General features: G+C 37.8%; 2 protein-coding genes across 2 annotated transcripts; one reads left to right on the forward strand and one right to left on the reverse strand.

Annotated features, from left to right (window-relative positions):
• The first annotated feature begins 4,076 nt into the window (after positions 1-4,076).
• LOC143596473 (auxin-induced protein 22D-like) lies at positions 4,077-5,244 on the forward strand. The gene is made up of 2 exons (XM_077075240.1): positions 4,077-4,480; positions 4,786-5,244. The coding sequence occupies exons 1-2, from the start codon at positions 4,284-4,286 to the stop codon at positions 5,165-5,167; spliced, it is 579 nt and encodes a 192-aa protein (XP_076931355.1). The 5' UTR covers positions 4,077-4,283; the 3' UTR covers positions 5,168-5,244.
• Positions 5,245-5,796: 552 nt separating this feature from the next.
• On the reverse strand, positions 5,797-8,901 carry LOC143596470 (protein OSB1, mitochondrial-like). Its single transcript, XM_077075237.1, has 5 exons — positions 8,499-8,901; positions 7,736-7,874; positions 7,513-7,627; positions 6,239-6,351; positions 5,797-6,143 (listed from the first exon to the last, which is right to left on the reverse strand). The coding sequence occupies exons 3-5, from the start codon at positions 7,520-7,522 to the stop codon at positions 5,958-5,960; spliced, it is 309 nt and encodes a 102-aa protein (XP_076931352.1). The 5' UTR covers positions 7,523-7,627; positions 7,736-7,874; positions 8,499-8,901; the 3' UTR covers positions 5,797-5,957.
• Positions 8,902-15,172: the final 6,271 nt, after the last annotated feature.

A 15,172-nucleotide genomic window follows, 5' to 3' on the forward strand; every position in this document is an offset into this window, starting at 1 on the left:
GGTCTATGACTTGACTTTAAGTGCGCGGAATTTGAATTCTCCACCTTCTAGACAGATAACAGACACCTTATCATCAAAATGTCCCGAAATACAAAATGAATATTGAATCCCCAACTATAGAGTATGTGAAGCTAGTCCCAAAAATCAATCTTTATTATAGAAATCTGATGGGGAATGAGATGTTGGTACTCTAAATGGTAAATAGAATTTTAAATTCTAAAATTTCAGGCTTTAGTTCATTATTTTGAATCATTTTGTTAGACCCTATTAGCATAATATCTGAACTTACCATAAGTTTAGAATTATATTAGAGCTAACCCAAGTATTAGATTTTGTATTATTAATATATACCCTTTCGGCCTTTCGTTTAGTATAGATAAATAAATAGGGCATAAACCCTTCATTTGTAATCAAACAATCGTATATATACAAGCAAATTTCAGTCTAATTCTTCATGTTAATTTTTGTGTAAATATTAGCAAGTTGTTTATGTCATAAATCATAATCCTATAGACCCAAACATTTAAAGCCCATACTCACAACATGGTTAATCATGCCAAAACCAATCAGTTAACATCCCCAATAACTAAACATCTCATTTTGGTTCGGTTGGACTCAAATGTCAAAACCAAACCGAACCGTCTTATGCACGCTCCATCTAGCAGAAGTTTGATGTATGGATTCAACTTCCCCTAATTTTCACATTATTTTGTACCGATAAGTTCATAGTTTTTTAATGAGTTCTTGTTACAAAATAAACTATGATTAATATTATTTAATTAATGCATCTTGTTGTATCAAAGACATTCATTGTCCCGTGTTTTGGACGTAATGTGGATACCCATAGGCACCTGTCTAATTTGGTGGGCCTACCATCATAGCTGTACCAGCTTGTACTACATGCAGCAACATAAATACGTCAAAAAGTGAATCATAATATCATTGAAGGCATCTCTGAATTGGGCCCAATGTAACTGGGCCACAGGAGACACAAACAGAACGAACGAGTAAACATGGGCCCAAGTTCATTTATGTCCAAATCCTTTGCACGTGTTGCCTCTCAACTAATTATTATTATTATTACGATTATTATTAATTTCGGTCCAGCTAATTACAATATTACGTATAGAGGTGCAAAAAAAACCCGTACCCGGAACCGAACCCGAAAAAATTACCCGAAACCAGTTTCTTTAATACCCGGGTATTCTATACCCGAAACCGGAACCGACTCTACCCGTAGGGTATGGATAGGGTATGCATTTTGAGCTCAATACCCATACCCGGAACCGTACCCGATTTATACCCGTAAATACCCGAAACCGGTCATACCCTATACCCATACCCGGTAATACCCGATACCCGATGCCAATTTTCTAATACCCGAAATAATACATGAGTTTTTATAGTATATTTTTATGTTTACTTCACAATTTTTATGTTTAAGTTTTTAAAAAATGCATATTATTAAGTACATAATTTGTACTTTAGTGGATTTACGATTTTTGTAATATAGTTTAAATTTTTATAAATTACAAAGCAAATTTAAATTTTAAACAAACTTAAAAATGTATAAAAAAATTATAAATTCAAAACCCGATATTAATACCCAGTCGTACCCGGACACATACCCGGTTCCAATACCCGAACCCGATCATACCCTACCCGGGTTCATAGGGTTGAGTTTTTCTCCCCAATACCCTACCCGATTTCTCTCAATACCCGATTTTGTAATACCCGACCATACCCGAACCCGATTCATACCCGAACCCGGGTATTAGAAAAAACCTGATTTGTGCAACTCTAATTACTTATCTATCAAGTAACAAATTTAAACTAAGATGATTAATAAGCTACTAGTTTGTGGGCACACTTTTGATATGATGCTTAAAATGAAGGAGGCAATACAATTTAACTTGTATTTAGTGTGGCCCAAATGGGAAGGTTATGTTAATTAAATTATTTGAAACAATACATTTTTTTGCTAAATTTGAAGAAAAGAAAGAAAAAAAAACCCACCCACATATATTGTTTAATATTTATCAACTATTATTTATATATTTTCTTTATTCATATTCATTTATCGATTGCTTAAAAATTTATTCTTTTTCTTACTTTATTTTTTCACTGGGTCGATGATCAACATGGAGAGAGGAATGTGGGCGTACAATGAAATGTTAAATATGAAATTTCATGCGACCTAAGAATATCTAAATTATTTCCGAAATTACAAGGATGAGATATCAATTAAACGTGTAATGAAAATACAATAACGGCGTCTCCAATCCCAAAAGACGACACGCAGACCCTCCACTAAATTCATCCGTTTCTCTTTTCAGTCTCTCTCCATCTCACATTCTCAACTTGTAGGGGTTCGTACCATAAAGTATTACCTATAATAATATATTGTCGGTCTAGTTAACCCTACCACCCGTCGAATTCGTGTAGGCCACAAACACGTCCAAAGCCAGCGATGCCGATGGCGTGGGAATAAAAAGTAAAATGACCCTACAAACTTAACTTCGACTGTCTTTCCCAATATTAGTTCAAGTGGGTTCCACATGGAGAGTGGTCAACATCTTGGATCAAATCCGGGCCAACATCACATGGAGGGTCCGTGATCCGACGACCCAGATTTAGAGGCGTAAACTGGTGTTGGGTTAGGACCATGGTATTCCATGCACCCTTGTCTATCCTATGTTCCCTTCTTGCTACTCATTTCAAGACATCTTTACCTGTATTATCAAACAACATGTCCCCTGCGGTGTCCAATTACATACGTGCAACTCTAGCGCCTGATACTCAAAGCCTTGTGTACTTTTGTTTACATAGAATTTAGTTTTTGAGTTTTGACACATAATTAAAGAAGGTAAATATGGATTATATAAAATATTTTTAATATACTATATTCTAAGGGTGGCTCGTGGAACAACGAAAACAAGTTAGAGCTTTAGGCTCACGCTTAATGAAGGCCCGCAAGTCTAAAAAAACATTATATATAGATATATTATAATGGGTAAATTAAACTCAAAGTAATGTATTGGCGTGGTGGTAGGCTTTGTTGTTATTAAAGTATAAGTTATTAGTTCAAAACAATTAATAAGCAAAATTTATTTTATTAAAAGTTGTCATGAAAAGACCCCAAAATCATGTTTCAATTTAGGCCTCTATATTCATTGAACCGGATCTGCTATATTCTCTAAGGATATTTTTTCACACCTCAAATAATAAGTGAAAAGTATTAAAAAAGAACATGTATTCGTTCAGTATAATAAATTAAAATAAACTTATCATTTCCAACGGAACGCATGTGAGAAGTCCACGAGACGAGGTGGAAGAAAGAGGAGGGCCATTGCGGATGTGAAGATAGAGATCGAGAGTAACGACCGCTGGCACGGAATTAATGATCAAGAGAAGGAGAGAAAATGCCGATTTGTGGTTTGTCAACAAGAGTTACGCCAACATAAGTCACCCCTTGGGTTGACCTAATTTCTTACGATTGGAAAGTTGAAAATGTGATATCATGAAGGATGGTAACATGTTATGATTTTTAAAAGAATGAGGAAATGTTACTATCTCTTGTACTTTTATTGCATGTTGTTATTATTGATGAAAGTGAATATTAACTAGATATGAAACCACTTAAAAAATTGATGTGAAACAAGCTATGTTGAATACACGGACGGAAGTACTCTTAAAAATTGTTGACTTTATTTTGTCTACGCAAATAATTTCTTTTATATTCTTTTATTTAGTTATACCATAAAAGTATAATTTTCTTTTATTCAAGTTTTTGTAACATCTTTAAATTTAAGATATTTTGAACTAAGGTCTCACAACCGTGCTTAGGGTTTAACGGTGCCTTTAGCTTATTCAGCTCAGTATATGATATGTTTACTTGATTTACGTAACTACACCTCAGGCTATATATCCTCAAGACTCGATCTTTACATGTTTTGTTGAACACATTTTACCCATCAACTTGTAACATAACTCTTGTTTGTTATTTATACATATCTTACAAAAATAATAATAAAGAAATTGCAAGGTATTACACGCGCATGAGTGTGTAAGTTGGGTTCAATATTCTTGCAATGAATCCATGCACAAAGAGAATAAGTCACCTAAATCATGTCTCCGACCCTAACATTTGTATATAAAACACCTCCCACCTTCACAACACAACACGACTCACAATTCATTCATAATTTACAAACCACTTCTCACAAGATCCACACTTCATTCTCTTTACAAGAAACAAACAATCAAACTCATTGATCAATATTATGGACCAGACCAGAAGCACTTTGGATCTTTTTAACAACGTTGATCTCACAACCGAGCTTCGATTAGGCTTGCCCGGATCCAATGGCAAGCCGGAGAACGTAAAGAGCAGCCTTTCCGGCAATAAAAGAACTTCCTCGGAGATGGGATCAAGTTCTTGTACCGATGAAAACGAGTCAAGATATTCACCACCCACAAAGTAAGTTATTATTATATGTTTAACTTTTACAACTGTATTATGAACTGAACGCCTCTAAGTCAAAGTCCAAACTAGAAACAAATGCATGTGCCTTTTCTATGATTCCTAATTAGCAGTAGGGGCCTCGGCTCCCAAAGGCACATATATAGATCATGTCCCTAGACATCAAAATTTGTTAAAGATTTATATATAAAGCATGAATCCTAGTTGTAACCATAGGAATAAAAGTATTGTAATAAATCCTAATTTAGTTATAAATTCCATATATAATTCAAACTTATGTGAATTGTTGTAATTGGTTTCAGGGAACAAGTTGTGGGGTGGCCTCCAGTGAGATCGTACCGGAAAAACATACTTCAAGTGAAGAAAACGGAGTCGGAGATGGGTTCGGGGATGTATGTGAAAGTAAGCATGGATGGAGCTCCATATTTGAGGAAACTAGACCTTAAAATGTACCAAAGTTATGAAGAACTCATTAAGGGTTTGCAAGTTATGTTTAAGTGCGTTATCGGATTGTACTCTGAGAGAGAAGGGTACAATGGATCACAACATGTTCCAACTTATGAAGATAAAGATGGAGATTGGATGCTTGTTGGAGATGTACCATGGGAGATGTTCATAAGTTCTTGCAAAAGACTTAGAATCATGAAGAGTTGTGAAGCTAGAGGGTTGGGTGAATTTGTATAAAGCAACAAATTAACCCAAATTGAAAGAAAAAAAAAGGTAATGATAATAAAATATATACAAAAAAATGAGGGTTTTGGATATTTGAAGAAAGATTCAAAAAAGAATTGAAGATCTTGGCGGTTTTTGAAATTTTAGGAAGAAGGTTAGGGAAAGAGTATATACATATTTGTTTGTGTTTTGATTAATATCAAAGTAAAGATGATCATGTAACATTTTTTTCAAGTTTCTTTTTGATGTTATATGGAAGTAAATATCAATACACATTTTTATTTTTTAAGGACTTGAGAGTTTGGTTGGTTACTTTAAACATGATTATTAACGTGTGAAATACAAGTTGCTAGTGCTGAATCATTTGGTATGTTATCTTGTCCTTTCATCATAATTGTTGTAGGGTTGTACTTTATTGCATAGTGCGTGTGGTATCATGTTATATCACAAAGGGTCCTTGTTTTAGTAAACCAGTTCTATCATTCACACCAGCACCGCACTACAAGCGAACGTTTACAGTCGCTTGTAAACAATAATTTAGCTTCATCGTGAGTCACTCAGATCATTCTAATTTAAGACAGTTTCCTATAAATGTAAACTGCTTAGTTGATTTTTACGGATCCAACGGTTATATCTCCCCATACTAAAATATATATCATGACATAAAAACTACCAAAAACATTACACGTGGAACAAACCGAAGCCATCCCACAACTAACCAACACGAGCACAAGGCAAAAGATGACAGATTCATATAGACAATTTTTAGGGATGTTTCTCACTTTCTTGGACTAAAGGGAAGTTAATAAGGTGTGAAGTGGTCTCCGAAGGAATCTGAGCGTATGCTAGCATTTTGATCAAGAAAAGATTCCATTCGTGATTCTAGTTTCGATAACTCAGATTTAATCCAAGATGGATTCATCCTCCCTTCAACCCATAACGCTTCACCTGTGTCTTTGTGCTTAAAATCCGGATAATATGGGCTTCTCTGTCAACCAATTCAACAAGCAGAAACATCAGAATTTACTTTAAACGAGTCAAGTTGGTAAAATTTAGAAATTTTAGTAAGGCCGTATCGGTTACCTTATTCTTCCTATTGTCCCACCAATCAACAGGATTCGCAAAAAACTCCTGCCATAGTTTCTCTACGGATCCTGTACCTGTACCGTTTGCTGCATAATTCTTTTGCTTTTTAACTGTGCACAAATGACAATATAGAAAAATTGAGGATTTTGCTGATAAGACCAAAAAAGCACAATAATCTCACAAGAAAATGTTTTCTTTTTCTAAAGCTAAAAATTGCAAGAATTATCGTTTTTCATTCTTGTCTTATAATCATTTGCCCAATGATGTAACTAGAAAACACTAATACCATTGATCCAGAATGGGATGTTGGTTTAAAAACAACTTGAAATGTCAAATACTCAGTAGAAAATAATTTAAACATTAAGATTCCCAGCCTTAAATCTCACCCCAAAAAACGACTTGAAGTGTCAAATATTCAACTACACCTCTAACTAGGGGTGCTTAGTATTCAAATCGGCTCGAAAAACTAGAAATTCGATTCAACTCAATCGAATACAAATTTATGATTCTATACTCACGAAAGAATTTATGATTTTATGTTACCACACTCATTATTTTGGATGTTTCAACTTTGAATGATTTTATTTTTTTTGTTGTAAAAATGCATGTTTGTAGACATTTTGAAATTTAGAATTAAACCGTATTATTTTTTTTCCTAAATTCAAATCGAATTTCAAATCGGCTGCGAATTTGAATTTGTCGAATCTATTTCAAATTAGAATCCAGCTTCAAAATTTCAAGACCCCTACTTCTAACAACTCTATGTTTTAATAATTTCAAGTTTCTAACTAGTAAAAACATCAGAATACTATATATCACACTTCTTTTCAAGATTATATAAATAAGTATTTAGTATTTTAGTTCTAATGTAGGTAAACAGGTACTGGATCGGGCTTGGTTAATCAAGAAGGTATTACCTAAAAGCATACCCATCCCAAACCCGCAAATAATATTATAATTAATCTAATTCCCGGTCTCATGTTCGAACACCTGTCGCAAATGTTTCACACTTTCACCGTCCCTAATCTAGTTACAAGCAATGTTTTAGTGTTTTGCCATATCATAATTTTAGATATTTGACAAATAATCAAGCATTTGCTGAAAATTTGTGTATGCTCACAGATGCAGGCTTCAAGACATATATCTAACCCGTAAACCCACCTGTTACGCACCTCTATCCAACTAGATAACTTTCACGAAAGCTTTAAGAAATTAACAATTGATGCATTTATTTGAGACGAAGGTAATTTATAAAAGTAACTAGTAAATACCAGTTGTCATATAGCTCGAGTTGGAACTAGAATTATTACTGTAGTTGAAATCTCCATTATTAGATGGAGCTGAGGGCGCACTTCTCTCAACAAATTTTAGCTGTTGAACAACTACCTGCGAGTGGTTTAACAGAATTTGAAAAGAAAAATAAGACAACTCCTTGGAAAAATAGAGATAAAAGTTTAACAGAAATAATATAAATTAAGCTAATTACAAAGTAACCTTATAATATGTTTGTTGCTTCCCATCATCACCATCAACTGTATCTGAAACAAGGCGACCCGTTACATATATTTGCTGCCCTTTTCCCACATGCTGAGAAGCTACATGTGCCAGTTCATCCCAAAATGTCAAATTGATCCTGGAAACACGCATAAATGTTCATAATTATATAACCCACACAATTATCAAACACAGTTACATCTAGGGGTGAGCACAAAAGCGAAATAACTGAATTGTTACCGGAATAGCTGACAAAACCAATCTGAACTGAAATAAAAACTCGATAAAACACCAAGCGTTTGTCTCTATGTTTTTTGTTTAATCCAATTTTTGAGGTCCAATTCAGATAACAAAAAACCGAATCAAAATAACCAAACCCAACAAAAAAACAATTTCAACCAACTTACAAGAGACTAATAAATAGTGTATCCCAAAAACTTCAGCTCCAAATGTGTAATAACCAATAATTAATTAATAACTAACAAAGAAAATTAGGCTCAAAATTTCAATCCCAAATAGTAAAAACAAAACCGAATTAAACCAATTGTAAAAACCGAAGAAAAAAAACAAACTGTTTTCAAAACCTCAACAAAAAAAAACAAATTTTCAGTTTTTCTGTACGGTTTGAGCCCAAGACCGACCCATGTACACCCAAGTTACCAATTCACCAGAATCAAACCCTTGCAAACAACATAACCCAAAACTGAAAACACAAATCAATCATAATTCATAAAATTAATAAATTATTAACCTGTAACATTACCATGTTGTATCAGTGGCTGATTTCCTGACGGCAAGGCGACAGGAAGCAAGGACCTTACCGGAATTAAGTTCCTTAAACTCAACCGGAGTTCCAACGTTTCCAATCAGCTGAACCGAATTACACAGTTCCTTCTTCCATGGAACCTCTTCCGGTCTAGGTTACTCTTGACTGTTTCCGGTGAAACTTAAACCTTTCTCGTACTCGTAGTGGTCGTTGCTCCTGGTATTGTTGTAATCAAACGATGATTTAACATGGGTTCCGAGTGATAGTCTGGTGTTAAACTTTATTTTGTTGTTTATTGATGATGTGGAGCATATGATTCTTTGCTGCAGGTGTGTGTTTGAGTTGAAGTTTATTGGGAAGCAAGTGGAGGCTGTTTGTGAGAGATATTTGGTGCAGTATCGCCGTTTGCAGAAAGATAAGAAAGAACCGATTTTTTAGTTTACTTCACTGGGTTTTTAGGGTTCGAGCCCGGATTCAAGGGCGTTAGACAGTCCGAGTTTGATGTTTATATGGCCCAAATATTGATTTTTACTGAATTTTATTCCAACCTTGTGTCATCGAACACATATTTAAAGGTCGAGATGCTTGATTTATGTTATAACGCTTAGGTTTGTTGGCTTGTTTTGGACTTCATCGGGTAAAGCCTCAGCGGGAAAGGAGGCGTACATGCCTAGTCGTGCTTGCACGACAAACGTTTCGATGTTATCGCTTGCCTAATGAGCTCAAGGCAGGACAAAACCAACAGACCCTAATGATAAACGGGGACCCATTGGTTGGCATTTGGGCGCCACACGGAGTCTTAGAACATAACTCTGTGACACTAGGATGGTAATAAAGGCCTTTGATGGTTAAAAGTAGAAGTATGGTTATTCGTGTAACAGTTAAAAAATGATTTTATTGTTGATGAAAATTTAACGCGTATAATATTTAGAAAATCTATATTATTGATACGGAAATTTGAGTCATTTCTACTATATATGAGATTATGGGTTTAAACAGTTTTGATTCAGTTTGATCTGTCGTGTTATCCGAATAATGAACACACATATCCATTTTATCAAACTTTGCTAGGTGATTAAGCTAGAAACAATCAATTTAATAAAACCCTCACTTCTAACTCTCTATACTAAATGGATAGTCGGTTATTTAAATTGACATTCACTCTGGTTATAACATTGATGTTATTCACAATAGACATTTGGCTATTCAAACTTACACTCACTCTTTCTATTACATTGACTCTTGCTATTTTTTTTTCATAATCCCATTTGGTAACACTAACCGGTACAATAAAAACCGATCCGTAACCAACATTAACCGTATAAAGAAACCGGTTAGTTTAAATACCCGAAACCAATGTTGGAAAAGTAAGTCTACAAGCCCGAGTACTCTCCGAGTACTCGCTACAAGGTATGGTGCCGAGGGGAGTTTCTTTAACTCCGCATAGTTATTAAAAACTGTTCAAATGTGGTCAACATCAGCCAGAAATACATCTAGTAGGTTAATTTGGGCCTATTTTGACTTAACAATACAACATAATTCGTATTTTTAAAATATTAAAAAACGAATATCATGCTTGGGCCAAAGCATGTCTGCGGTCGAGTATAGGGCCATTCTTAAGTACCGTTTGATGGTCCCAATGTACCCAGAAGACGAAACATGTCCGATCTACCGTAAGGCTTGCCTGGATAAATTCGGAAAGCATGTGGTTCATTGCAAGAAGATGCCTGGGTTCAAATACCGACATGATTGGGTGCGGGACGTTCTTTGTGACATCTTAAGGCGAGCTGAGATATCAGCTAAAAAGGAAGCCCCCGTAAACTTCCTTCCAGACCCCACGGAAGGGAGATCCACTCTACGACCGGCAGATTTGGTCGTCTTTGGTTGGGCCGGGGGAAAACACGCTTGTGTTGACCTCACAGGGATATCTCCTTTAGCTGGTTTGAGGGATAATGGGTTTGTAGCTGGGCAAGCAATGAAACGGGCTGAAACGAAGAAGGTGGAGAAACATGCTAAAGCCTGCGAAGAAAACCAACATGTTTTTGATCCTCTGGCTTTTGATACCTTTGGCTCCTTGGCACCCGGAAGCTATCCGTTTTCTAACCAGGGTCCAACGGGTTGTGCATAGCAATGTGTCGACTCCAAAGGGGCAGGGGTATGTCTTTAGCAGGTTAGGGTTTGCAATTCAGAAAGGGGTTGTGACAACTGCCCGAATCCGACCCGACCCAGGTACCCGTTTCTCTGATCCGTTTCTTTTTATGATTTAAAGTTTATTATTAATCTTTGTAAATTTAACTGAGTAAATTAAATATATTTATTTTTATTTGTTCATTCCCGCCTCTTTCTCTTCCCCTTTCTTTCCGCCGTCCCGCCTTCCTTTCTTTCCGCCGTCCCGCCTTCCTTTCTTGTCGTCCCGCCTCTTTGTCTTGTCGCCGTCCCGCCCTCCTGCTTAACCCTTAAGCCTTGAACCCTCCTTTGCTTGTCCTTTGGTTCTTCCCGCCTAAGGATGTCTGCAGCTCCACGCGCTAAGGAAGCCTGCGTGAAGACATCTTGTTCCTGCAATGCGTGAAGAGAACTCTTCTCGCAGCGCGCTAAGAATGTATGTTCTTCCCGCGATGCGCTAAGAATTCTAGTTCTTCACGCAGCACGCTAAGAATTTGTAGTTCCCGCGGCGCGCTAGGAATTTATGTTCTCGCAGTGCGCTAAGGATTTGTGATTCTTCCCGCAGCGCGCTAAGGATTGTTGTGCCAGCCTTCGCGCTCGCGCACTCAGCCTTCTCGCGCTGAACCCTTTGAGTTCTGTTTAAATCTAGCCGTTTGCTTTTGTGTTGTCTTATCTTTTGAGCTGTTGACCTAATCTGCTTTGTCTGAAAAGTTACTTTCGGCGCAGCATGCGCACCAACCCCATTGGTTGACAGATAAAGTGACTGACATTATCTTTTGAGGATCTGCTTTTGCCATGCTTAACCTGTACCTTTTTCTGTCTCCGCCCATGCTTTTTACTGTTCCCTGACAGCTTTCCCTTTTGCTTTTCCTCTTTTCCTGCTGCCATATCTTTTGAGATCTTTTACTTTTTGCTTTTGATATCTTTTGTTATCTTTTGAGATCTTGCTTTTGGAATCTTTTTGCTGTTATCTTTTCTTTTACTTTTGGAGATCTTTTCTAGGGTTTATGTCCCCTAGGGTTTGCCTATAAATATAATACTATTTTCTTAACACTTCACACACTACACTTATTATCTCTTCCTCCCTCTTGCTCTCTGCCGTTGTCCCTCCTGCCGCCTCCTCTCTTGCCTCCGTCTTCCTCCTTGTTCTTCCTGCTTTTCCGGTAATATATTATATATAATAATTTACTTATTAATTATGCTAACTTATTACCTAGACCTAAAACCGATCGTTGAAACATAATCTTTAATTATAGGTTAACTTTGCTTGTTTAAGAGTTGGTTCTTGCATTATCTTACATCGCATCTTTATCAAGTGAGTTATCTCGTATCTAATCCCTTTTTATTTTTAAATGCTTTGGGATGTTCATGTGTTCATACAAAACTGAGTCTTAAACTGTTTATGAAATTTTAGTCGCGCAGTATCCCATGTGTTGAGGACGTTTACTTGGCTGTTTATTTGTATGTGTATCATTAACCGCTTTGTTCGGCCTATTCCGCAGTTCCGTTGGTACCATTAGTTGAACACGGGAGACCTATCGTTTACGGTTTTCTTTGTTTACACTTGCACAGATGTTTTCTCGTTTTTATGCTCAATTGGGAGCATGGATTGAACTATGATCTATGAACTATCTTAGGCTTGATCACAATCTGATTACACCCTTGTTAAACTCTAGACATACGCGTGTTGTGCGCAGATTTGCTGTTATTATCTATGATTATCTATGATTATCTATGGTTATCTATTAAACTTGATTTCTCACCAACACGCAAGTGTTTGACGTTTATTTTAACACATGTTCAGGTTTACAGTAGCTGCTTTGAAGCTTGAGGACACATAGGATGTTTACTTTTGTTTTGGACCTAGATTTAAAATGTAACAAGACAAGTTTATGTTATTTGAATGTTATAATTTATAATATATTGATTTATGTTTGATTTATGTTCTTTATTTTCCCCGCTGCGCGTGCGCGATAAAATGTGTATTAATAAATATTGACACCAATAGTGTCGCGAGTAATGAAGCAATATGTGGCGCCCCGATGTATAATCCGCCTTCGGTCGGGGTGTTACAGATTGGTATCAGAGCTCGTTGACTTTAGGATAGGTGGTTAGACGTAACGACCTAGAAAACCTAAGAGTCCCCTCTCGCGCATGAGAGAAATCTCATGTTCGCCCAGCGCTTATTGTTAATTACTCGTTATTTATTAGATATGCTGGCACCTACGCAGCGTATGGTTTTATGTTTTATTTCGCGATTTTTCGATTTTTATTCGTTTGTTGGAATTGAAAATCCGAAAAGTCATGGTGATACATGAATAGTTGACTTTCAATTCCCATTTACTTTATGTTTTTGAATTGAAGATTGAAAAGTCATGGTGATACATGAATTGTCAATCTCCAATGCTTATTTCTTGTATGTTTTATATTGAAGATTGAAAAGTCATGGTGATACATGAATCGTCAATCTCCAATACATATTTACTCGTATATTTTAAATTGAGAATTCGGAAAGTCATGGTGATACATGAATTGTCGATTCCCAAATTCGAATTCGTTATCCGTATTAAGTTTGCATTTAAATTCATGTTTTACTTCAGCATTTGATAGCATGTAACTTCGCGAAACAAGTTTTATAAGGTTATACTTTGCGCTGAAACCAAGTTATTAACTAAAACTAAAACTTTTATAGAATGCCTCCACTATCAGCTCGCTATCGCCAGAGAGAAGCATCGCGCAGGCGTAAACAGCAACGTTCCCAGGAAATGGCCGCCGCAATAGCCCAAGCCTTAAACCAAAACAATGCCAACACCTCCGGATACAACATTAAATCCTTTCATGCGGGTAAACCACCCAAGTTCACAGGTCTCGAGGGAGCCACCGTGATGCTCCAGTGGCTGGAGAAAATTGAAAACACATTCCTCCATACCCAATGCCCTTCAGACAGACGAACCCTCTATGCCTCAAGTGTCCTGGAATCTAGGGCGCTTACATGGTGGAATGGAGTAGCTCATGCGCGTGGCGCAGAAGCTGCTTCTAGCGTACCTTGGGAAGAATTTAAGGATCTCCTAATGCGAGAATTCTGCCCTCCCAACGAAGTCAAGCGCCTGGAAGAAGAATTCTGGAACTTGAAACAGTACAGCGGCGAAGCGCGCGAGTACGCGACGCGCTTCCACGAGCTAAGCTTACTGGTCCCTCACCTTGTTACCCCCTACCCGCCGAGCCATCGAGAAGTTCCTTGGGGGTCTCCCCATGGAAATTCAAGACTCCGTATGGGCCAGAAACCCAGCAACCCTCTCTGACGCCATCGAGTTGGCCGCTGTGCTCAGCGACAACCATGTCAGAGCAGGAACCCTGTTCCTGCGGGGAGCTGAGAAGACCAAACCCACCAAGACTGTCCCTGAACCATCAGAAACCAAACCAGAACCCTCACACCATAATAACCCCAAACGCAAGCGCAGAGCCTATGCGCTTACCAACCCTCCCATTGTCCAGCAACCCATTTATCAATCCCCAGTTTACGCGCCTAACCCACTGTCAACCTACCCAGCACCTCCTGCAGTCCACAACTATGCCTTAACCACTCCAGCACTTCCTGCCCCGCCAACTAAGAAACCTTACACAGGAAACCAACCCTTCTGCCCAACCTGTAGACTTCATCACCCACCTCAAACCCCGTGTCGACAATGTAACAGATGTGGCCGCACTGGTCACACTACTGAGTACTGTAGAGTCCCTTCAGCCAACCCAATTGTGCAAACACCACCAGCCTACCCGCATAACCCACAACCAACTTACCAGAATCCACGACCCAGGTCGTGCTATAACTGCGGTGATCCCAGTCATTTCCGGAACGCGTGCCCGAGGCTACAAGTCCAGATTACTCAAGCGAATCCGGTGAACCAAATTTCGAACCAAGTGGCGCGAGGCCGAGCCTTTAACATAACAGCGCACCAAGCGCAAGCGAATAATGACGTAGTTAATGGTACATTTTTACTTAACGGTCACTATGCATCTGTACTTTTTGATACTGGCGCCGATAGAAGTTTTATTTCTCGCGCCTTCGAGCAGAAGCTTGCGCGACCGCGCAGCGATTTAAAAGAAGATTTTTCAGTTGAATTGGCTAATGGTGAAACTATTTTAATAAACGCTGTGATTAAAGATTGCACGCTGAACCTTAACGAAAACGATTTTCTAATTGACCTCATTCCTATGCCTCTTGGAAGTTTTGATGTTATCATTGGTATGGATTGGCTCTCGCATAATCGCGCCGAAGTTATTTGCGCTAAGAAGTTGATTCGCATTCCTCGTGAAGATGGCGATCTTCATATCTTTGGCGAGAAACCCTCCCGCGGCCTTAAGCTTATGTCTTGCGCCGAAGCCCGGAAACTCATGCGGAAGAAGTGTATTGCATTTCTAGCCCATGTGGTTAAACCCGATGAAGGAAAGAAGCTTCGCGATATCCCTGTTGTGCGTGACTTCCCTGAAGTTTTTCCTGATGATCTTCC

This window comes from Bidens hawaiensis, unplaced genomic scaffold (assembly GCF_021521415.1).
Source record: "Bidens hawaiensis isolate Kalapana, Puna unplaced genomic scaffold, B.hawaiensis_p1.1 tig00046573_1, whole genome shotgun sequence".
Taxonomy (NCBI): domain Eukaryota; kingdom Viridiplantae; phylum Streptophyta; class Magnoliopsida; order Asterales; family Asteraceae; genus Bidens; species Bidens hawaiensis.

Bases quoted from the DNA above. Each gene is read 5' to 3' on its own strand.
- LOC143596473 (XM_077075240.1), top strand. From the start codon at position 4,284: ATGGACCAGACCAGAAGCACTTTGGATCTTTTTAACAACGTTGATCTC. The intron at 4,481-4,785 runs GTAAGTTATTAT...AATTGGTTTCAG, and splicing joins AGATATTCACCACCCACAAA to GGAACAAGTTGTGGGGTGGC.
- LOC143596470 (XM_077075237.1), bottom strand. The intron at 6,144-6,238 runs GTAACCGATACG...ATTGGTTGACAG, and splicing joins GGGACAATAGGAAGAATAAG to AGAAGCCCATATTATCCGGA.